Source organism: Copadichromis virginalis, linkage group LG16, assembly GCF_057382275.1.
Source record: "Copadichromis virginalis isolate Kocher_CV1m ecotype Utaka linkage group LG16, C_Virginalis_male_GT1.1, whole genome shotgun sequence".
Lineage (NCBI taxonomy): Eukaryota > Metazoa > Chordata > Actinopteri > Cichliformes > Cichlidae > Copadichromis > Copadichromis virginalis.
Window position 1 is genome coordinate 39,102,973 of NC_140633.1, and position 24,861 is coordinate 39,127,833.

At 43.2% G+C, this 24,861-nt stretch overlaps 1 protein-coding gene across 4 annotated transcripts in view; it reads right to left on the reverse strand.

Moving 5' to 3' along the window:
• LOC146691359 (partitioning defective 3 homolog B-like) overlaps positions 1-24,861 on the reverse strand; it is a 217,381-nt gene that overhangs the window by 70,195 nt on the left and 122,325 nt on the right. For all 4 annotated transcript variants that reach the window (XM_085434748.1, XM_085434747.1, XM_085434746.1 and 1 more), the window contains 4 exons: positions 22,160-22,375; positions 19,979-20,207; positions 4,682-4,792; positions 4,059-4,412 (listed from right to left, as the gene is read on the reverse strand). In XM_085434748.1, the coding sequence (XP_085290874.1) occupies positions 4,059-4,412; positions 4,682-4,792; positions 19,979-20,207; positions 22,160-22,375 (910 nt within the window). The remainder of the gene's footprint in view (positions 1-4,058; positions 4,413-4,681; positions 4,793-19,978; positions 20,208-22,159; positions 22,376-24,861) is intronic.

The following is a 24,861-nucleotide window of genomic DNA, read 5'->3' on the forward strand; positions in this document are numbered from 1 at the left end:
CAGAGATCACATTAATATGTGTATTAACAAACATGCCATATTGGCTCAGTTTACTTTTCTTAACATTGTTGTGAGGAGACCATAAAAAGCATTTGCATTTTCTGTTGTACAGTTCATTTGCTGTTATGGATAACAAGAGTATGTTTTTTTGTTTCAAAATAGCTGATGACTATTCGCTGATAGCTGCCAACATCTGCGAACAAATATAATTCTATAAAGTTGTTCTATATAGTGTGTAACTGTTGATATAGAGCGTTATTACATTTATTGCTAATGCAATCATATGGCACACTGACTTCTGAGGAAATTGTAGATGGCACTCATCATCAGAAAGGTTGCCGACCCCTGCATTTTCTAATTAATCCACATATTGCATACAAATGTAGTAATGTAGATGTAAATGCTTCCTGAAACTGATATGATGTTTAAAGGTTTAAGTTTTCAGTGCAAGATGTAAATTTCAAATGACTTCTGTTTTTTTAACCCTCCCAATACAAAAGTAGAATCCCAGCTACGGTGGCTGCTGTAGGACAAACATGTTTTAGTCAGCCAAGAGCTCAAAAATATCACGTTTTTACTGTACCGTCGTAACGCCCGTGGCCAGCCAGTGTGATTCTACTACTGTTTGGACCCTATCTGCATCCCTATCTGTGGAAGGCTGTGAGTGCACTGTTTACCTCAGCTGTCAATGCTGGGTGAGAAGTGTCCACCTTTATTTAGTCTGGAAGATGCAGTTATGGCAGACTCTGTCTGAGCCTGAGTCAGTAAATCAGAAAAGCTCACTTCTGACCAGAGACTGAGGTGAATCATTGAGGATATGCTGAGCTATCAGTAAGCGCTGCTGTTAGCTACTCTTAGCCTCTGTTACCTCTTGTTAGCCACTGTTAGCTGTTGTTAGCAGCTGTTAAGTAGTATTAGTAAACATTCTTTGAAGTGGGTGTAACTGTTGAACACTTAGTGAAGAAACTCTCCTAATATATATAAATGAAATCAGACTGTTTTTCAAAGGAAAGTGTATAAAATTAACTGGCGTAACATTATCTTATAAGTAGCTGTTGTTGTTTAGCTAGCTCTTGTTAGCTGTCCAACAGGAGCTAGCTAAACAACATTAAACATTATTTATTAGCTTTAATAAATGATAGTAACAATGAACATGTTTGTGCACGTTTCCATGTGTTAGAGACTTCAGTTCAGGAGATGAGGTACGAGGTGAGGATGAAGTTTATTAAGATGCTAGTGACGCCGTCTCTTTCCTTCCTGTTTGACGAAGTTTATGAGAATGCATTAGAACATAGGTGTCAAACTCTGGCCCGCGGGCCAAATTTGGCCCGCAGCCTAATTATATTTGGCCCGCGAAGCCATACCAAATGACTATTAGAGCTGGCCTACTGGTATTATACAGCTAATATATATATTGTTTAGTATTAAGCTTTGCTTGTTCCATATTCAGTTTTTCAGCAAAACGTGTTCGAGTCCATAAGAAAAGATTCATTCTCATATCTGGAGGAAGATTTTTTTTTTCAATAAATATTAACGTTAGCCCGCGACCTTGTTCCAGATTTGAATTTTGGCCCACTGTGTATTTGAGTTTGACACCCCTGCATTAGAAGATGTTATTGCATACTATTCTATGCATATTTTTGATTACAATATCCTTTTGTCTATTAAATAACTTATTATTTAGGACACCTTTAAACTCAAATAATAAAAGAATGATGGGATTATTGCAGAAAAATGTGTGCTCTTCTCTTGTCTCTGTTTTCCAGAACTCTCACAATCTACTGCACGATCAAGCACTAGCTAACAATTGACTGCCCGCTCACTGCTGATGTGGTCTTTCTTGCACACTTCATAGACACCTACAGACATGTAGGCGTCTGTATTTGTTAGGCTTTTTTGGTGTTGGTCTCAGGTATGATGTTATCTATCACTTAAGTTATCATCACCATCCAATATCAGCTGGCACACTACAGATCCTGCTTTGTAATCTGGCTTTTAGAGCCATTTTCAATCAACTTTCTTTCTAACACACACGAATCTGTACCTAACACACACCTAACTCCACGAGCACACGTAGCTGGGTTCAGCTGTGAGCTGCACGGTGTTTCCGTCACTGTGTTGGTCTTTGTGTCGATCTGTGTGTGTGTTTGCATGCATGTGTGTGAAAGAGGTGTTCTTCACTGCTTTGCTGACGTGCTGATGGAATTCTTAGAGATTTTGTTTATCTCCTATATGCATACAGTGGCTCAGGCCTCCCTTGACTCACAGCAGCACACACACACACACACACACACACACACACACACACACACACCCTGCTGACACACTAACTTCTTTTTCTAGCACCATCGATTACTGTCAGCCAATACCTGCACTTCCTTCTGTCTGCATCATCAGGTTTCAGGAAGTGATGATAAATGAACAGCACCGTCTGCCAAAACCTGAGGCCATAGATATATAGCTCTAAAGAAATCAAAACATTTTAAGACCCATGCTGCTTTAAATAAGGAAAAAGACGAGAAAACGTTAAATTGGATTTAACAAAATAAGTATTAAAGCCTAAATTCAGAGGTTTTATTGGTTTTACAGATTATATGAGGCAAACCATTTAAAAAGGGCATTTTTATTAGTTTGTTATATAAATATAACATTTTCTATTTTTGCATAGAATGAGATTTATGAGTGGGAGACTTAAGACAGCAACATATTGTGAAATTTCTTCTTGTAATACATTATCAATACACTACTGGCAAATATCAATATTTTGCCTCCGAACATGGAGGCACTCTAAACTGATTTCCCACCCTGCCAATTAGACTTACCAGAATAGCTACTCTGTGGCTCTCTGTGGTGGCGCTTATCAAATTAATTAGAGTAAAGTAAATGGCAGTTAACCAGCTTCCAGTGAAGAAGAAAAACTCAGAGAGGGGGGAATTTGTGGACTGTTGGGGAAAACAGCTTTGTGAGATACTGTAGATGATTGTCTTTCGGTGTATTATCTGATTCCCGAGCACAGCTTACATGCTTGGTGAGACAGTTTTCTTTTTGTGAATCCTCTTAACAATTAGATTTCTTTTAATAATGTTGAGGGACTCGACACTGTGAATCAAGGTCAAAGAGTCCTGACTCTGCATTTAAAAAGAAAAACCCTCTTAGGCACGAAGTTAAGAATACAGGAAAGGCAGTGTCAGAAAACATCTCCGGGATGCTCGTAGCTGTCCATCAAACAGCTTTACTCCTTTGCAAGGAGACAGGTACAGAAATGAGGTGGATGCACACGTGTGTGGGAGAATATCTGCACTGGCAGATATATTCAGAGGTAAGTGAGCTGTGACTGACATCATAAAGGAAAGAAGTCAGGATTGGGAAACGGAGAGGAACACTGAGCCCTGCTTTCTTATGACACACACACACACACACACGGATGTTATGTGTACGTCAGCGCACAGCCACTCATACTGAAGACTGAAGCACAAACAAGTCAATCTTTTCTTTTTGTCTGTCTCTATCTGTATTGTTTTAAAACTGACACACACACACACACACACACACACACACACACACACACACACACACACACACACACACACACACACACACACACACACACACACACACACACACACACACACACACACACACACACACACACACACACGCCTCAGGCAGATGAATGTGATTCAGTAGAAGAGCAAAGAGAATGGAAACATGAAGATGCTGCTGTACTGCAACACTGACGAGGAGCAGGAGGTGGACTAAAAGTGACAGCACGCTTTGGTCATGTTCTGTGTATACACGACACCTTTCTGACACACAGGTAACAGTACGCTGTAGCTGTGTGATGGCCCCTGTAACCCACTGATGGGGAACCTTTTTCACAAGCTCCACTGGGAGCCTCCCATGTGCCACACCTGGTGGGACTCTGGTGTATCCACACCTTTCTGAGCTTTCACATGTTCCAGGTATAGAATCTGAACATAACTAATGAATAAGACCATTGTGCTCTCAAAATCCTTTTCGTCTTATCATTACATCCCAACAAGGTCGTAGCTCCTTACCTGTCGTTAGCCTGAGGAGGAGCAGGAGGAGACGTAGTTCCAGCTCCCCTTGATTTGTTGACTTTGGCGTAGAGCCTATCCAGAGGGTCATCATCGGGGATGACTCCGGGCTCGTTAGTATGATTTCCGTGCCCTTGAAAGCCGGATGGGCCGAGAGGGGAAGGTGTACGAGCGTGCTGAAACGCTCTGTAGGGAGGCGACTGAGACAGAGGCTGTGGCACCGAGCCCATATCTCGGTCCCTGAAGGATTGTATACGGGCGTAGTTGGGATCTGCGTCATCATCTTCAAAATCGGGATATGCCGAACCGCCGCCCTGCCGCTGATCTTGTAACTCGGGATGCGATGCCTCGATTCTGGAAAGGAAACGCAGGACTAATTATTGCATCTATTGAATGTATTTTGATTAGTGGACTAGCATAGAAAAAATCAAAAGCATAGAGCTCAGATATGACAGGCGTGGAGCATACAGAGGGGTGGAGACAGACTGATAAAGGTAATTAAAAGAGCTGTTAAAGTGAGCATTCATGTTCTTCAGCATAGACAGACTAACACACCTCCTCTGAGTGCATGCAGTATTTCAGCTATTTCATCCTAATCATCTCATGGATAGAAACCTCCCCACCTCTCTCTCTCTTCTTTCATCCTCTCGAGCTCATGGTCACTCAGGAGGTCTGACTTTTGTCGCTGCAGAGCGGCCTTCGCTTCCTTCTTCTCCTCTTTTTTCTTTCCAAATCTGGACAGAAGCCAACATTGACACAGCATGTGGATCAAAAAGAAAGCCGGAGACAGCACACAGTACAGCTGGTATACAGAGGACGTAGATAAAGGACAAACACTGCATCAGCACCACTCTTAAAAGAATCACAGGGCAGATACAGCCCTCGCGTCTCACATACAAATAAACACACATAGAAAAGTCAACTGAACCAACAACAGCTTCCACGGTGGGTTAGTAAACTGGACACACAGGTGGTTAACTCGATGCCGACGGACGCTGGAGTAAAAGACACGCAGTTAATCCAGATTTGACAGAGGAAGGATACACACGAAGCTCAATAGGAACGCAGTCTATACAAGCTAACATAAATTAAAAGACGGCATACGCGCGACAGACCTAAAGACCCGCTTTAAGTGGCCACATATCAATACTCAAACCACAGCAGTCAATACTGCTTCTGTGTGGTCAGCATCAACAGCGTACTCAGCACTAATGGACACCAGACAATTCATTACCTGGAGGAGATGCAGGCAGACACACACACACACACAAGACTGGATGTCATAATGAGCATCATTATATCTTCAGACTTTGCCGCCACTGCTGAAAATGAAAAGTGAACTAAAGTGGGAAATGAAAATGTAAGAACTGATTTGGTGACATTGGGGTGATTTTGTGTTTCAGCTGTGAGCTGGAGAAAAATGACCTGAGTCAATATTTTCATGCTTTTGCATTGACGGAGCTCTAAGGCTCATCAAAAGTCTGTAAAGGTGAAAAACACCTTAAAATCTGAGTTAACTTGCAGTTGTTGTTGTCAGGCACTGATCTCCGTTTGTGTTATGGTTTCCAGCTTTTTCACCCAATCAGGTTGTTTGCTCCATTTCAAACTCGTCTTCAAATGGATTCAACATTCTTATTAACATTTAATATCGTCATCATTAATATTATTACCTTTATGTTACCAGGAAGTCCCACTGAGATCAATCTGTCTCACAAGAGAGACTACAAATACAACATAAAGTATAAGTCCACAGCACATACACATAAAACTTTAATGGTTTCATGTTTCTTAAAAGAAACATCCTCCGTCTCCATCTAAAGTTTAGATGGTAACTATGAGTCCTGGGACAGAGAAGGGTACAGATGTAGATGCAAAGTCCACCTAGAACGGCTTTATAAAGTAAAATATACGACCATAGAAAATATAAGTGGTCAGTGAATGAAGACTCTTTAGGACTGCAGAGGAAGCATGCATATACAGCAAATCACCAAAATCAATTACAGGCAAACAAGTAAAGTAAGATTTATTTCTAAAGTACAAACCAGGCCTCGCTTTAAACGTCCTAATAAGATTAGCACTGCGTGCATTGAGAAATCTACACACAGTGACAAAGTACAGCCAGTTTTGGGTCCTGTAGAGGACCTTTAGTTAAAGCACCTTCCACAGCAATGGCAGCTCAGTGTCTTCTTTGGAACGAGCCCGAAGATTAAAACTGTTTTTGTCCCATTTCAGGCACAGATGTTCAATCTCCACCCGCTTGGATGAGGAGCAATAGTGCACCGCTATTTTCAGGTTAGGTTCAAGTCCAGACAGTACCTGGAAACTCCAGGCCTTTCGCTCCTTTCCAGTAACGCTTCCTGTATTTTCCTGGCATCACGATGACGTTTGTGCACAAGTTCAATAATGTAATCAGTCACCTGCCTGCTGTCCTGGGGGTTGGGCTGCTGTTGTCTACATCACTACTGCTTCCCTCGCTGTCGATCTCAACACTGCCATCAGTATTCTTGTCCAATCATCTTCCTGCCTGCCTTCTTTGAGCCAACCAGCCTCCACTTTGCGTAGTTTAAATCTGTGCTCTCTGTTACTCTCCCTTTCAGACTCTCATTCATGCAACCCGCCTCCACCCATCTGCACCTCACAGACACATCAGTCAGAGCTCCACCCAGGCCTCAGTCTTCATCTTCACCACCATCATCTAGACTTCGGTTGGTCCTTCGATTCTGCCGTGTTGGTCTAACCACCAAACTCTTAATTTCTCCATCTCAGTAAATTCAGCTCTTCCAAGTGATCTCTCCTTCTTGAACTTCTGCTTGTCGTGCCGTTAGCATGTAAACTTCTGCTCAGCACACTGGAAGACGTTTTCACCGGAGACGGCTCGAGGCTATTATGCGCTACAGAAAGAGCTTCCAACATAGCAATGCTGCCACCACTGTGTGTGACTGTAGGGATGGTATTAATGAGGTGCTGCTCAGTGTCTGGTTTCCTCCAGTTAGATCCCTCTTGGCAAACTCCATGGCGGCCAGTCATGTGACTTATGGAAAATGGGGGCCGACCACAAAGGTTTGAGCGGTGAAGTGCTGCCACACAGAAACTTTGGGTCTCATTCATAGTGACTCCTGTTGGCTCACCGATGTCCTGAAAACTCAGTCGGTGGCTCCAAACTTGATTACGTGTATCCGTCTTTAGAGGAGTCTGCGTCCTCTCAGCAACCTTATTTTAACTCTGATTTACAAAAGATTTAAAAGTCATTGTTGGACAATGAAAATAAAAATAATACATAACGAGTATAGAATGAAGCTGTGCACTGTAATTAGCCAGGCACACACTTCCTCAAAGAGCAACCAAACAAAATGTTCTCTTTTCCATGATCCAGTTTGAAATTCCACAGAGAATTAGCATCTCTGCAAACATCTCCATCTTTAGGGTAATTAAGAAGACTTGTACTGTACAAATCTGTTTAGCAGCATTAGCACTGCAGCGTTACATGTACGTTACAAAACCTGCGCACATTTTCATTAGTTTAGAAACAAAATATCTCTATACTCCCCCTTTTCTCTCTTCTCGTTCCCCTCACCCTAAAGCTTCTGCAGTTTTTGACTCCCCCTCCTTCAGCCTGGTTCTGCCAGAGGTCACTTCCTGTTAAAAGAGAGCATTCCTCCCCACTGTTGTCAAGCTGTTGCTCAAAAGAGATCATCTGATTGTGCCTCACAAGATAAACCACCTGGAGGAGATGTTGGTGTAAACTGATGCTGTATAAATAAAATTCATTGAAAATCGTAACCAAGTATGATGTTTCCGTACTAAACCATTTAGAGGTGTTTACCGTACTCCCAGCTCGATGGAGGAGAAGGTAAAACTTTACAACCAGCTGCTGTACAGTCGGGAGGACATGGAGAATTAAACCAGTATTAAATACTTAATACCTCCAACACACAAACCATGACCTTATAACAGCCTTTATGTTTAATTTATCAAGTGAAGTTATTGATATATGATCGTGCCACTATACCTGCTTATGGTTTATTTCAAACAACAGTCACAGTTTCTCTAAAGTGCGACTGTTTTGTTGTTTCAGCGCGTGCATATCACTGCTTCTGCAATAAAAGAAGGTATATTGTGAGCACAGAGGTAATAGGTTTCTTTGAAGTGCCTCATGTAGACTGGGGAAAAGCCTATTTACCACCCACAGAGGTGGACGCGATGGGCAATGAAGGGCACCAATCATCTGTGTGAATTAACAGCACGTGTGTGCGTTTGCCTCACAGCGGACGAGCCTTGCTCTAATTACCGCTGCCTATAGAGGCTTACCCTTTCCTTCAACTCCTTCTCGTACCCTTCCTCACAGCTCTTTTATGTCCACTCCTTCTGACCGTCTCCTCAGCGCACGCTTTCCTCCCATTAATCTTATTTCTCTTTCGTTTCATCCGCAGTGTACCTTGCTTTCACCCTGTCACCTCAGCCTCTCCTTTGACGTTTTGCTCCTTCCCTTTGCTATCAAGCACTTCTCTCTTCAGCTAATCTGTCTCCTCTCTTCTATGCTTCTCCTCACCCCTGCGTCCTCTCCAGTGTCGGCTTCTCATACTAACAGAAAGAATAGATGATAAAGTGAACACAACATATATTTTAACAACAGAACCCTTCTCTGAAAATTAAAGAACACATTTAGCACCGAGATTATCGCCATGTCTTGCTAATTTGAAGCACACACGCACACCTTCATACACCAACTTACTTTCTGCACAATGCTCAGTCTTTTGCACGACCCACTGTCATTGTTGCATTGTTGCACTGTTGTGTCTGCACCGTCTGGTGTTACACGGTCGTTGTTTTTTTTGCAGTTTTTGCACATTTGCACTTTATGCAGTCCTGTGTTGATTGTCCTGTGTCACACGTAGCACCGTGGTCATGGAGGAATGTCTTGTTTCACTGCGTACTGTACTGTTTCCAAAGTTTACTCAGAACGCTGCTGGAAAATGAATAAACCAACATCTAAAAGGTCGGAGTTCAGAAGGCAGAAACGTGTTGGTGATGGGGGAAGTCAGACGGGAATGCCCTAAACTGGTTGAAGCTGACAGAAAGGCTTTACAAACTTGGAAAACCAATCTCAAGAACACAAATGTGTGGCTACAGTGGACAGCTAAAAATTGGACCGCTGAAGACTGGAAATATGTTGTCTGGTCTGTTGGATTATCAATTTCTGCTTAAGGACACAGATGGTACAGTCAGAAATTGGCAACAGCGCCACGAATCCTGGTGGTGTTCCCTACACCATGGCATAATGGTGCATGGAGTGCTTCCTTGGCACGCTTTGGGCCCAGCAGTATCACTCCGCAGCGGTGCAGCTGACAACGGGCAAGTCTTTATGACCACAAATTATCTTCTTCTTGGAGGTGTTAATGATATAGAAAAGAAGATGTGCATCTGAAATGCACGTTTCCGTGTGAAATCACGATGCCATGGATTATTTTATATCTCAGCATCATGTTAATGTGGTCTTCTGTTGGCAGGCGTAGTTTTGACGCCACACACAACAATCCTTCATTTGCCCATTTTTGCTTTTCTTCTCTGACTGGAAATAGACAAGCAACCACATCCAGTTATCGACGATTTCCATACGCTTTGCAGCAAAATGAAAGAACAGCTGAAGAAGAAGAAAGAGATTCAAAGAAAACGGACACACACAGCTTAATTAAGCCCACTCTCCCATCCTGCAACACACAGTTGAACAAAGATTCATTCTTAGTAAAGTCCTATCTCCTGCCACTACCTTCTGCCTGAGCACGTAGGGTTTCTGAATCAACACTCCTGCAGAGTGTATTTGTCGTGCACGCGCACACACGGTTAGAAAAGTTAACTAACACATAAATAAACTGGAGACAAACTGGCATGCTTTGATTTTGTCCCTCTAAACGCCGCTTTGTTGAACAATGGGTAAAAATAAAACTTGTTTCATTTTTGTTTCTTTCAATCTTTCGTTCAACAACCCGTCGACGTCTCTCCTTTCATCTTCTCCTTTGTTAAACGCCTTTTGTCCAACGAAGATAATCAGTTAAATCACAAACCACTGCCTGCATGTAATCACTGTGCACAGACGTAGAAAGGTCTCACAGGTGAGACTACACTTTTCCAGTTTTTCTTCTTCATGCGCTTCATTTATTTGATACTTAAAAACACATTTGGATCATTTTTCTATTTGATGAATTGAAACCACGTAAAAGTGGTTAAAATGTAAAATCAAACAGACACACACACACACACACACACACACAGTTGTTCAGTTCTAAAGTGTGTTAAGTGTAAAAGGCAGGATTAATTAACTTTATTAGAAAAATCATCACAGCAAAAGCAGCAGAAATTCTTTATAGCAAAATGTTATTTTTCTAGAATTGACATCAACTCATCCAATGCAGTATAAAGCAATGACGGTGGCACGGAGTTCACTTCCACCGTTTTTGATCTCAGGAATTATCACAACAACTAGAATTGGTTATTTTTTGTTACGTTTTGGACATTTTATGTGACGAGCACGTCGGTCCCTGGGACGGAGTTAATCATTTAAAAAGCAAATGAGCTGCTGTGAATCCTATAGATGTTTATTTGTAACAATTAATGTATGATTAATCGAGCTGTTGGTTTTAATTGTGTTGTTTTGTTGTTTATGAGCCTTTTTTTGTCTTTCATGGATGAAAGTTTTTTTTATTTTCATAAAAAGTTCGTCAGACCCGAGGAAGAGTAGCTACTGATACTGCATGAGCTAATGGGGGTCCTAATAAACTAAACTAAACTAAACTAAACACACAGCCTGATGAGATTTTAAAATGTACAAGTTCTGATGATATCGCCTGAGAAACATTGTTTCACAAGAAATGTCAGAGTAAGATTAGCAGCTGATTAACAGCCAGTTAGGACGAATAAATCACCTCTTGTTGTGTCATTAGTGGGAACAGAACGATAGCTCATGAATATTCAGGAAGTAACACCTCAGTCTGTATGGAAAGTGTATGGCTCCTCATTTACATGTGAGAAAGTTTGCTCTACAGCCGGTTTTCCTAAAGCTCCCGTCTGTGTAGGGAAAAGCCTAAAAGTCTGACCAAGACGGGAACTGCATCTTTGGGAATATGTGCGTACTTACGGTCTGCTTATTACAGTAAACGGCCCCGTCTCACTTTAATCCCAAGCTTCATTAAAAAAGAGAGACGCCCACAGTGGGTAGAGTACACAGACAGTAAAACACTGTGGCAACACCGTCGATGTTTCAAAAACTTTACGGCACATGTCATCACGGCAGATGGCGAGAAAGACTGTTCGCGCTTGACTGCGGTGTCATTTCGGTCTTACTTTTAGTTTAATTTGTCGAAGACAGGTGGTGGTTACTCTATATAATAAGTGATACGCGTGTTTATGTTAGACGTGGATTTTCAACTTCTGCTTCTCCGTGTGAGCTCTTCACACAAATCTGGTGTGTTAGTTTGATTTTTCTGCTTAAACAGAAACGACCAGTGAAGACTTCCTGACTGTAAACACAGAACCACCGAGAGAGAAAAGATAGCAGGTGGAAGACTTTTATCTTGCTGTTACAGTCCACACCAGTTACACCAGTTACAGCAAAGCAGCCCCAGACTATCACGCCACCACCACCATGTTTGACCATTGCTATGATGTTCAGTCAGTTTTCTGCCATACGTAACAGGACTCAAACCTTCCACAAAGTTCAGCCTCTATGTCCTCAGTCTTGGGAATCATCCAGATGTTTTTTGGCAGATGTGGTTCTCAGCAGTGGTTCTCTCCTTGGAATTTCTTATTGTTGAATCATGAACTCCTTAACTGAGCCAAATGAGGCCTGCACTTCTTTAGATGTTGTTGTTGGTGGCATGTGACCTCCTGGATGAGTAGCTGAAGAGCTCTCAGAGTCATTTTGGTGGGCCGGTTGCTGCTGAGAAGGTTCACCGTGGTTCCAGATTTCCTTCACGTGTGGATAACGGCTCTCACCGTGTTTCATTGAAGTCACAAAGCCTTAGAAATGTCTCTGCAACCCTTTCAGACCGACAGAGGTCAGTGACTTTGTGTCACAGCTGTTTCTTTAGATTGCGGCTGCTTTTAGAGATCTTTTAGTCTCCTTCACTGATCGGGGTGTGGGTAGTGAAATTAAACTCAGCTTTCCAAAAAAAATTTGGTTAATTTGTTTTTTCATGATTGAACTCAGTTGTTACAATATTCAGATTTTAGTAGAAGGAAGCAAACGGTACCAGCCGTTATGTTGACTTTACATCCAGCAAACATGTTATTCAGCAAAAACACTCGTAACAATGTACAATCCACACACATTAACATGCACACAGATGTGGAGTGCCGAGTCTTCAGGCGGCTGTTACACACCTGCGCTTCCCGATAAACCCACTGACAACCGAGAAAAATCAGGCCAAACATCTGTGACTCTCACTTCATCTATTCTTTCCTTTCTCTCTCCCTCCCTCCCTCTACCACTCCTAGGACACGCCTTCCTTTCCTATCATTGGAAAATAGATCCATGAGGGAATGGGTGATTGACAAGTGCGATACAATAACAAGCACGCACGCACATACACATACACGCTCTGATGACTGACAGGCATGACATCAGTCAGTGACACCCCAATGACTTCCTGTCAAGACGTTTGATTGGCAGAGTCCTTCCCCTGCTTCAAGCATGTGCTCTCTAATCATGAAACAATGAAATTCAGCGTCTGGTCAGAAGCCTGTTTTTTCCCCTGCTTGGGGAATTTGGAGTCGTCTTCCATGCACAAAATTTTCGAGTGCCTTGAAATCTCATTTCTACTGCACGCGTCTATCTTCATGTACAGTTGGAAGCAAATTAAAACCTGCGGCCACTAAGACTGTTGTCAATGCCCCTGTGCAAGCTGCAAGCCAAAATGCAAGAATCTAAGATGCATGCATTCGAGTTTAATGCAAAATAAAAGTTGCAACTGAGTCTAAATGTGGAATTGAATGAATTGAAAAGTCGTCTAAAGACAACTGCAGCAACCAAAGCAATCATGAGGTGGTTCAATTTCAACCATCTGTAACCCCCGACAACCAGTCACTAAAAAGATGGGGAATACGCAATTTTCCCTGACAACCACTGGTTACCAGGGGTTACTGACTGGTTTTTAGGTCTGCATGAATTGAACTTGGCATCAGATTTTGCAGAAACTGCCAGCAACCTCTAGGAGCCATTTGCAAACCTTTACCGAACCCTGATCCTGCCCATTCTACTTTACGGTGCGGAGACGTGGACAATGCTCAAACACGACCTGAGCAAGCTCGAAGTTTTCCAAATGCGTTGCCTTAGATGCGTTCTCGCCGTTTCCCTTCGCGACCGTCATTCGAATGACACCATCCTCACCAGCTGCGGCAGCCAACTGACGATCGGCAACCTAATCCAGCGCCGCCGACTCTGTTGGTTTGGCCACATTTGTCGAATGGACCCGAGCCGCTACCCCCATGGCCTACTCTGGTTGACCCGCCCCACCGATTGGAGGGTGCATCGAAATGCACCAAAGAAGACATGGATGAGACAAATCCAGGATGATTTGAAGGCCCTTCGACTTGACCTCGAGCAGGCAAGAACCATCGCCTTAGATCGAAAAGCGTGGAAGATAATCGTTGGTCAAGCAAGAGAACCTGCGGCACCTACAGCAGCGTACTGGTTGCGCGGCAGACCACCGCCGCTGGTCGCCCGCTAAGGACAAGAAGAAGAGAAGAAGAAGATGGCTGAGGGTTAACTGAGAAAGAAGCTGGCCTGACTCAAGCAACCTGAATATACATTTATAAATGACATTTGCTGGACTTGTGCTAAGATCGGGAGTGAAATACGGCCTCCATCAAACTGCCAACATGTCATTTCTTCACAGCCTATTTAAGTGCTGCAACTGTACAGCAGCAACTCTTACAGGCAGCTTAATTCAAACACAGCAGAGCTCCACCAATCAGAAAATCTCCAGCAAATGATGGGGACTGCAGCATCAAAGTAAGTCCATTTTCTGCCATCAACCTTTTCATCTAAGCACCACACACACACATTCAAAAGCACACAGGCATACAGTATGCACAGACTCGGGCTAATAGGCCTAGCATGAAGCTCAACCATTACACAGCCCACAATGGAGCTAGTCAGTCCTAATGGGCCCCACCGTTGAGATGGGCTAATAGTCCCAGCGATGGAGCACTTTAAGTCTAACAGAGATGCAGCATTATGACCAGCTGGAAATAGCGCAGAGAGCGGGAGAGGAGCCACGAGGAAAAAATGGGACAATATGGGGGAAGTCTAATTACTGGTATCAGTGAGAGGTAAAAAAATGGGCTAAAGGCTCAAAGCTCTTTAAGTATACATGTGCCATTCATGTGAAACCTTTTCAATAATTATAAATGATAGTCAGCAAACACACACATGCACACACACACGTGGTGCTTCATATAGGCAGACCCATTATATATCAGATATTCCAATAAACATAGTTTAAATTTGAAAATGAACAGCGTGCACACACACACATCAATAACCACATGAATATGATGCAGTGACAGCAGCAGCGCCCGCTTACATTTTGTTCTGGTGGACCTCGTCCTCTCCCAGTCACACCTGATAGATCGCCATATTTTCATTTGTACAGACTGTCTCTCTCCCTTCCTCTTTCACAGCCGGTCGCACACACGCAGACGACGGACCAGCTCAACAACCGTACTTTCCACTCGTGTAAATTATGTGCAGAGCACAGAGTTATGGCTGCGTGTACACACTATATTTCTGTACACATAAAGCACAATAACACGACGCTAAAAGGTCTGAGCAAGAAAGACAAAAGACGCACAACTTTACAGAAAAACAAATGCATCCACACACACTCTCTGGAAGATTCACAGTAACCATGTGCCAACTATATGACAACCATCTGACTGTGTGACCAATCGTGTTTTATCAGCACATGAATATTCATGACGGTGGGCCGGTTACCACGGTGCACGCACACACACACACACACACACACACACACACACACACACACACACACAGATGACTGGCATATCTGATTGGCAAGTGGCAACGGTTCAGATGACGGAGCCAGCTGTCCACTTTAAAGGGCATTTGAAGCAAACATTTAGAGTTGGACGTTATCGCCGGGGTTAACGATGAGAATGAGACATACAGTAATTACGTTACTGCAGGTACTTGCAACGCTGAACCCTCCCTTCATTCAACTTAACAATTCAAATCACAAAATCCAGTAAAGTAAGCGTCTTCAGAGGCAGTGCACGATCAGCGAGGTAACGCAGCGGTTGAATTGAAGTTTCAAACGTGCGAACCGTCTATAACATGCATGCACACTTACTACTGTACAACCAGAGAGCTGCAGTAAGGCAGAGTATCCCATACTGCCTCTCCTCCAGACCATTAGGGCCAATCAAAGGTGCCCTTAGATGAATATGACAAATCAGCAGCTCGCCCCAGATTGAACTGTACTGAATAGCACCAATTTGCCTTCTCAGTCTACCACCATTACATGCAATCAAATGCAGATAGAGAGCGGGAGCTGGAGAGAGCAGACGGAGAGGGAAAAATTGGAATGATGCAAAGATTAGCGGGGTGGGAATGGAGAGAGGGGGTGGGGGTGGTCGCTGCAAAAGATGGCAAGGAAGAGGAGAAGGAGAGAAAGGTTGAGATTATCACTGGGATCTAATCAAGACCTTCTTACAGTGATGAGCGAGGAGGTGTAGGGGACAGGTCTAAAAATATCCTCGGGTGTATTATATGGTTTTAAAGCACTTGTGGCGAGATGCGATGGGAGAGCCGGGGGTTAGATGAAAGGATGGATGGAGAGGAGGCTCGCTTAGATTAAACTGGAGATGTTCTCGGGTGTGCGGCGTAGGCTGTCCAAACCGTAATCAAACAGAGTGGCAGACAAGAGGAAGAGAGGTGGATGAACACAAGCAGAAGGTATCGCTGTAACCGTCGCTGAACTTTGAGGCGCTTAAAACAAAGACAAACGCGATGGAGCGAAAGAGGTGGAAAAACCACATCCTTCAGTCTGTGATGTGTGATGGAGGTGTGCCCACAAAAACCAGCAACAGAAGGAAAGAGAAGAAGGAGGTACATTCTGTCATCGTTTAACTATTTATATAAACATGATTTATGACTGCGTTACTTAGCTCTGTTTGCAGTGTGTATTTTATATGAAGTCATCAAATACTAGTACATGTACCATATTTTTCGGACCATAAGGCGCACTGGATTATGAGGCACATTAAACGCCTTATAATGTTTTATAATTTTTGCTATGTAACTTTGCACTGTCCACTTTCTGCTGTAACAAAACAAATTTCCCACGTGTGGGACAAATAAAGGTTATCTTATCTTATATGAATGAATAACCTCATATTATCTCAGTTGTTCTCCTGACTGAAGTTTGGTCCGTTTACAGCATCCTGCCATGTGATTACATTTGTCCCTAACCATCAGGAACCCTCAAGTTAACTTTTATCGAAAAAAGTTAGCGTTCATCCTCCAGCTTCACTGTGTTTATGCTAGGCTAACATAGCTGTGTCGCTAGCGATCACGTAGCACATCATTATATAGCAGCTAGCCCAACTTCAGTAACCCTACAAACGTCACTGCTGTTTAGTTTTCTGTCCTTATTTATGTTGGAAGTGATAGCAGAGCTGTACGTTTGAATTTTCCAGAAATCTCTCAGTCAGAACATGCTATATCATGCTTAGCTAACTAGCGAGCTAACTTCCTGCTAACTTCTAACTCTGTTAAATTTAATAAATTCTGTTTTCATGGATGCCTGGATGTTAAACTTAATTGTTACACCTGGTAAAGCAGCAACGCTGATCATTTTATTACAGATGAAAGAATTTAGACAGTTTTTAACTCTCAGTGATGCTGCAGTGTTCGTTTGACTTTGGGACCTGAAGTAACGGAGTTTAGGACCCAGTCGGTATGTTGTTGTTGTTGGACCTCCACTGCTGATTTCAGACAAAAGTGATGATGATCAAACGTTTTGTCATTAATGACATCAGCAGTTATTTTGATAACATGTTTAAACAACATCCTTCATCTCAAGTCCAAAGCTAAGATTCACCAGGCTTCTAGATACATGCAGTGCTGTGCAAAAGTCTTGATCCTCTCCTCATTTCTTTACGTTTGCTTCAGACGAGGTACACTGTGCTCTAGTTTTCTTTGTTAGGTGGTCTACAGTTTCCAGACTTTCTGAGGGTCTTTCAGAGTTTACTTTGCTTTCATCGGTTTCAGTCGTTGTACCTGAACATTTTCGGAGGAATGTTGTTTTTGGGTGTTTCTTTGTTAAGCCACTTAACACTGATCTGTGAATCATTCAAGCATGAAAAGGCACCTGAGGGAGAAACCTGTGTTGTTTCTGCATGAAACAGAGAACCAGTCTTAAACTGGATCGTTGGCCACTTTGTTACTAGCAGCCTGTTGCAAAAACAGATTGTTTGTTCCCATTAAGAGTGGGCAAGATAGCATCAAAACTAATATTTCGATCAAATATTTCAAAGACATTTGCAGCAATTATATTTGTGACAATATAATAAAATGCTGCAGCTTACAGGGAGCAGCATTGATTTATTTCTGCAAACAAATGCTGTTTAGATTTTTTTTAAGTACCATCAGATTTAGATTCTTGCATCTGGAAAGGATGTGATTGGAAACAGCTTCATTTTTCAGCATGACAGTGATTCCAAACACGCTGCCAGTGCAGTAAACAACACACAAACAACAAAAACCGTCACGGATTGGCCTTCCCACAGCCCGGACCTCTACGCTATTAATCTACCGTGGGATCATCTTGACAGGAAACTGAACAAGCGGCAGAAACGCTGAAAGAAAAGCTCTGAACGTCCTTCAGGAAGCCTGGAGAACTATTCCTGAAGACGAGCTCAGGCTATGATGAAGATCAGTTCACACACACAAAGAAAAGGACCCTTTTTCTCACTTTCTGCGCACACACACTTCCTGTTATCTGATCTTGGACTGCAGCTTTATTCACAATCCTCAAATATCGCAATATTTAATTTGTCTGAAAACTCAACAACAAAGTCCCTCCAGAGAACAGAGAAATACCAGAGTGAATCACAGACCTTCAGTTTTACTACTGACAAACACAGCTGACAATAAAACGCACGCAAAGCTGATTAAGGTCAACTTTTCATCAAACTCAGAGCTGCTCATCTCTGCTCAGTTATCAGGAACTTAGTTCTGTGTTACAAGGTCTCTTTGTGTTTTGAGGGCTGGAGGATGGCGGCATTAACGTACGCACAGCTCAGCTCAACTAAGGATAAATGGAGGAGGCAGACAGGTAGCTCCTGTAAAGGTAAACCACACAGGACACAGCGCTCCGTTAGTCATCCTCACACTCGGTCACACTTAGCGAAGAATAAAAAACATCTGACATAATTATTAACAGGCTTAGATTAGCCGTTTACACAGTCCACTGAATAACAAAGATAGAATTTTAACACAATAAAACGGGCTCTATCTCCACATCATAAAGGTTTATTTCCTAATGATTAAATGGTGCAAGAATGGGAGAAACAAAGCCGGCTGAAGGGAGATCGGGGGAAAGGTGAAAGAACTTTCAAAGAAAAAGAATTAAACCTATTCGATTACACAAAATTAGTGCATATTAGTCCAACTGCCTAATATTACACTTTAAATAACATGCAATTTGGAGATACAATCATTGTGATAAAATGGGACTTTGAAATCTGGAATTGCTTTTCTGTGTCCCAGTTCACACAGACTGCTTTTGTGAGTGTATTTTGAAAGGCTGCGGCTCTATTTTGCAGATCAAATTGCACGTTGCTGTTTATCTGAAGATCTGTATCTGTGTAATAGTCATGTGAAATCCCACTTCAGAACCACAGTGGGGAAAAACACTGATAGTAGGCAGCAGTGAAGGTGGAAAGTATAGTAAATTGTTCATTGAAACACTTTGCCTCATTCATGCTACGTATGTTATAGTCATGCTGAGAGGTGCAGTCTCAATCATACAAAATAGTTCTGAGTGAAAATTTCAGGCCTCTTAAGGAAAATGTGGGCACCGGTCTCAGAGCGGTCTTTGTGCCCTGCAGCACGTGACAGCGATTCACGAAGGCACAAAAAAAGAGCTCAGTGTTCATGTTTTGTCCGACACGGTACGAACGCAGGTGGGATGTAAACATATTTGATGATGCACGTCGGGTTTTCTGACAAGAAACAAAGAAAAGGTGACGGCCCAGTGAACTCTGCTCCTTGCAATGATACAAAAGCTGACCTGATCCTGTGCAGCTGGTGGTTCGTGGGCTCTGAGAGGACAGAGAACATCCAGCAGCAGCAGAAAAGTTCAGGACTGCTTATCGGTGACGAAAAAGTGATCAGCAAACAGTAAAAAACGCTGATATCTAAAAGTGCAAATGAGAAAGACACAAATTCCACTCTCGTCTCAGCAAACACACTAAACTTCACTGAGTGAGGCTCAGCAAAGCGGAGCAGACTGCCAGACCAGCACCACCATGTTTCCACTGAAGTCTGGATGGTGTGAATAATGTGAAACTGAAGCTGGTGACACGTTAAAACAAATACGTTGGTCTAATAAACGCTTTGATGTTGGTTTTGGAAATCACCGCTCTGTGAGAAATGATTTCAAAGCTTTGATATGTGCCGTGTGGTCGGCCGTGTGGTCGGCCGTGTGGTCGGCTGTGGGGTCGGCCGTGTGGTCGGCCGTGGGGTCGGCCGTGGGGACAGCAGGGTTTCTGGCTTTTATAACGTCTGTTTAAACTGAATCTTTAGTCTGCTGTGGTGCATCTCTGCTCAAAGTTTGTATTTTATTACAAAGACACAATAAAGTGAAGCTAATGCTAGCACTCGTTTTAAAATCCCTCACCTCAGCAGACCGAAGCCGATTTTCTTGCTCTTCTTTTCCGTCTCCTCGGGCTCCTCGGTCTTCTTCTTCTCCTTCTCTTTCCCCTTCACCTTGCTCTTTTCTTTCTTCTTTGTTTTTGCCTTCTTTTTCTTCTCTTTTTTGCCTTTTTCTTCAGCCTGGTCACCAACTCCCTGCCGAGAGGAACTACTCGCAGGCGTGTCCCGACCTGAACTGGGCTCGGTACCATCATCTGGAGGGGAAAAAGAGAAGAACGATATAAGGAGGATGAAACAAAGTAGCAAAAACAACTACTTTGGATTTAATTCAATAAAACATAAACATCTGAATCATCAACCTGACCTGAAGGATTGCTGTGGAGGAGAGACCACCAAAGGCAGCTTTAAGTACGATGACTGCAGGTGATGTCTGTGAAATGTTGTTTATTGATAATAAACTACACAAAAAAACAACGCACTGTTCTGGGGGTGTGACCCGACCAGTCAGTCAGTGATGCTGGTGACTTTTCCACGTTTAGCCGATGCCGCTGTGTGAGTACAAACTGTTTGCACGGTCGTTTTCTTGCACGTTCACCTACAAGTTTGAGCCTGGTGCTCACACAGCACGTCACAAAGAGGGTCAAGGCCAAAAAAAACAAACGCATTAAGCAACAATGTGCACAAATAAAAACGACTCGTGCAAAGTGTCAGACAGAGTTTACATTTTTCTCCACAGTGCACTTATCAGCTTTACAGAGAGTTGATTTGCTCTTCACAGAGTAAACCGTGACGCCTCATTGGTTCTTTGACAGACTGGAGGTCTGAGACGCAACACAAACACACAAACACACAAACATGCAGAAATTATAGACTCCTTGTCAGATTTCATAAGCTAACCAAACTAAATTTACGACTTCAAATGGGGCTTAATTTTATTTGGGTATTCACTTCAGCATTAATTACAAAGACCGTCTTCCGGGAGGATGGAAATGTGTGTGTGTGTGTGTGTGTGTGTGTGTGTGTGTGTGTGTGTGTGTGTGTGTGTGTGTGTGTGTGTGTGTGTTTGTGTTGCTGCAGACCCACAGCATCATGCTCCACAATGGCAGCAGACATGATCTCACTAGAGTTTTTGTTGCTGTGATAATTGTGCACATATGTGGGTTTTTATTTTTCCTGTGAGGCTTGTTCACAGAATTTTAGTGTTTCAGAAAATGTGCAAATATCACAACAACAGGTTGAAGCAACAATCAGAATATTTGCTTCAAAGCAGGTCGATGCCAGAGACTCGTCACATGTTAGCATAAAGTCGGGATTTTTTCATCTTTTCTGCGCCAAAGAAATAAAGAAATGATCCAAATTAAACAGAAATAAGAAAAAGTATTGAGAGTAATCCATCCCAGCTGAAGAACGGCCTCAAAGGCACTGACTCATCACAAGTGAATAGATTCGAAACTGTGACACGCTGTTCTCCTGTGGTATTAGCTGGACTCAGCTCAGGACCCCACACAATGCATCTGCTGCACATTAACTGCTTCGTTTGGACTGTCAAAATATTACCAGTGTTTGCCTTTCTAACAAACGCAGGTCCAGGCTAAAGAGTGCAAACTCACCTCTCACAGGCAGCGCTCGATAAGCATTTACATGATTTAAACCCAAGCAAAAAGTGACGACAACAGACAAAGAGAAGCACACAGCAGAGAAACGAAAGACAGATTCAGTGCTCTCTGTCGATTAACTGCAGCTCTGAAAGTGTTGAATATTTAGAAGGATAGTGACAGATGTGGCCGCGGCGTGTGTGTGTGTGTTGAAATGCCCTATTAGTCCTATCCTGTGTGAGTGTAGTGATCTGAAACAAGCCGACTCATTACTCTGGTGGTGACTGATAAGACTTGGCTGCTAATAACACAGCTGGGAGTTGAATATGTGCTGATATTTGGAGGCATAAGGTGCTTGTTGCAAAGCCCCTGTCACACTTTACTTGAGAAAGTGTAATTGGGGAACACCTAGCGCACGGCGGTAAGTTGAGCGGGCATCAATCACTGCGTTAGAAAACTCCCCGTGAACGTGGTGAAGATAAATGTCACCAATCGGACCGAGCTGCAGATACAAATCTGACATTCTAACGCAGCAACATGTGATGTGTAGACAAATGAATGACAATGCATCGTCAGCCTATCGCAGACACGCGTCTCTCTCTCCCGCTTACCGTCATCATCTTCAGCCGGCCCGTCGTAGGATTTATCGATAGCTGCTCTGAAGCTCTCGTTGCAGCCTCTTCCCCTCACCATATTTGGGCGAGGGCGGTGGAACGGGAGGAGTTCGTTCTTTCTGTTGACCTCCAACATGGCCGTCTGGAGGCTCTCCAGGGAACTGGACTTCTTCAGGCCCAGGGTGGGGCCGAGCTCCACGGGGCTTGATGATGCTGTGGGGGGAAAAGGAACTAATATTAGCATGTTGCAGGTGTCTCCTCCTGACAGTCAGTCAGGTTGCATTTGATCATTGAAGGTGAGACTGACAGCACAGAAAGCTACAGGCTTGGCAGCACACAGTGGTTTTGAATATGAAACCGCAGTAGACAGCTTAGATTAGTTTGAAGTATCACATCTCCCTTTGCTTTACTGCATTAAGTTCAAAGGGTCAGAAAGCATCTCTGAAGAATTTCTGATAATAAACATCTTAATTTCTGACCAAAAACATGTTCAATTTTGATCGGCAAATTCTGATTAGATCATCTTTAAACTTTGGTGCCAAATCTGAAGAATTTCACTGCACGTCCGCGATGTAGATACTGTCGCTCTGCTCCTGGTTTCAGTGCCACAGAAGACCTGCACATATACGGTAGGAAAGAGACACCTTTGCCCAGGTGTGGCGATCGAAAAAAGCTTTATCGCTGCTGCACCTTTCCGTGATCAGATTAAAACCCTGAAGGAGACACGAGGACCAAAGCCAGACCCGCCAGGCTACGGCTGAACTCCAGAGAGAAGTGCCAATAAAAAAGCGATGCAGTTAACTATCCTGTTGTTGAGTCTGTGATGGATGGGAAGTCTGCTTCACCGTCCCGAGATCTCCATCCATCATCACGAGTATGCTGTGAGAGATATTACTGAGGGAGGGAGGGATCTAGCAGGAAGCATGATGAAGAGGAGAACGATGGATGAGAAGACAAGTATTCATAGGAGGGAGAGAGACATCAGATGTGTGTTAGAGCCTCACGTTTCAAGCACACAAAGTCTACATTTGGAGAAACAGCAAAGCTTGCACTCTTGGCGTTTTGCAGGCAACCTAGCAACTGCTGCTATGTGCTGCACAAACCCAAGTTAAAAGCATCCGGACCGGGTTCAGCCTCGGGCCCCGCTGTGATGTCTCCACCACTTCAGAGGATTGCTGTTTATTAAACAAAAGAGGGAGAAGAGGTAATGCAAGTGTCACTCTGTGCCACCTAAAACAGAGAAGACACAAGATGGGGAGGAGGAAAGATGACTGGGAGGGAGCAAATTAAGTTTCCTCCAGAGGATATCATCATGGGAAACCCCGGTGGCAGAGAGGAGGACAGAGAAAAATGAGGAAGAAGGGAGGAAGGCTGGGCTAGCTGCCAGCTCAAAATACTGGTAATCCTTACATGCGCACACACACACACACACACACACACACTCCGGATTCCTTGCTGGCCGTGGCCTGTCGATATGATGCCACTGTGATTCATGATAGCTAAACTTGCATCACTTTAGCTAATGATTCCCTATACACGCTGCTGCTGTTTGTGCGTGCGTGCACACGCGCGTGCTCACTGCACAGGAGATGACCGAGGACTGAGGAGGCGACTTCCACATCTATTTAAACAACCATTAACCAAACGCACACAAACACACAACGAGTAATAACTCACAATGAACGTGTGCACATGCATAATGTAAGTGGTCCGCTCAGAGAGGAGACGGGCAAAGGCCACAACATGTCAGACTCACATCCATAAACACTGCCCACATGACATTCAGAGGCACACTGAATCACCACAGCGCCAGGTGATTACTCCAGACTGGATCAACCCAGGAGCGACAGCCGAACAGCTGAACCGATGAAACAATTAAACAATAATGTTCCAACAAAAGTCATAAAACTGAGACTGAAACTCAAATTAAATTCTTTCAGGTTTACTTTTTTAATGAGAAACACTAGATTTACGTGAGCCATCAGCAAAACATCCTTTTCCTTGCGAACATCAAAGCCAAACCTACAAAAAACCACTAGAACCAGTTTAAGAAAAGCAAATATAACCCAGTCAGTGTCTACTCTGCAGACAGACCAGTTCCCTTCCAGCTGTGGTCCAACAACCTTTTGTTACGACACCGAAACTATGAAAAGTTTTATGTGCTGTTAGCATTTAGCACATGATTTACCGTCTCAGCTCATTAGTCCCTGCTGAACTCCCAAATCTTATTTACATCGGGTGACTCATTTTTCTTGATTTGCATTTTCATATATGCCGTGGAGTATGACAGGGTGTTAGCTGTGTAACTGTAACGCTGCGACAGAAGCATCTGTATTTGTTTTGACAGTATGATTACATAGTTTATGACTTCCAGAAGCTCAACAGGACCGTGTGCTGCGGCTAACGGGCTGAAGCTACGTGTACTCTGCCTTTAAACAAAGAAAAACAAACAAACAAAATCATTTTAAATACAAGTTTTCAGTTGTTGAGCTGCTGCGTGATAGAAGAAACCCCCCATGCACCACTTTCACCTGATAACTTTAAGTAGATGCAGTAAAAGAACTAGATGTTATAGTCATCTCTAAAGTTAGAAATATCCTGTCTCAGAGTGACGCTGAAAAACTAGTTCATGCTTTTATTACTTCCAGGCTGGACGACTGTAATTCATTATTATCAGGAAGTCCTAAAAACTCACTGAA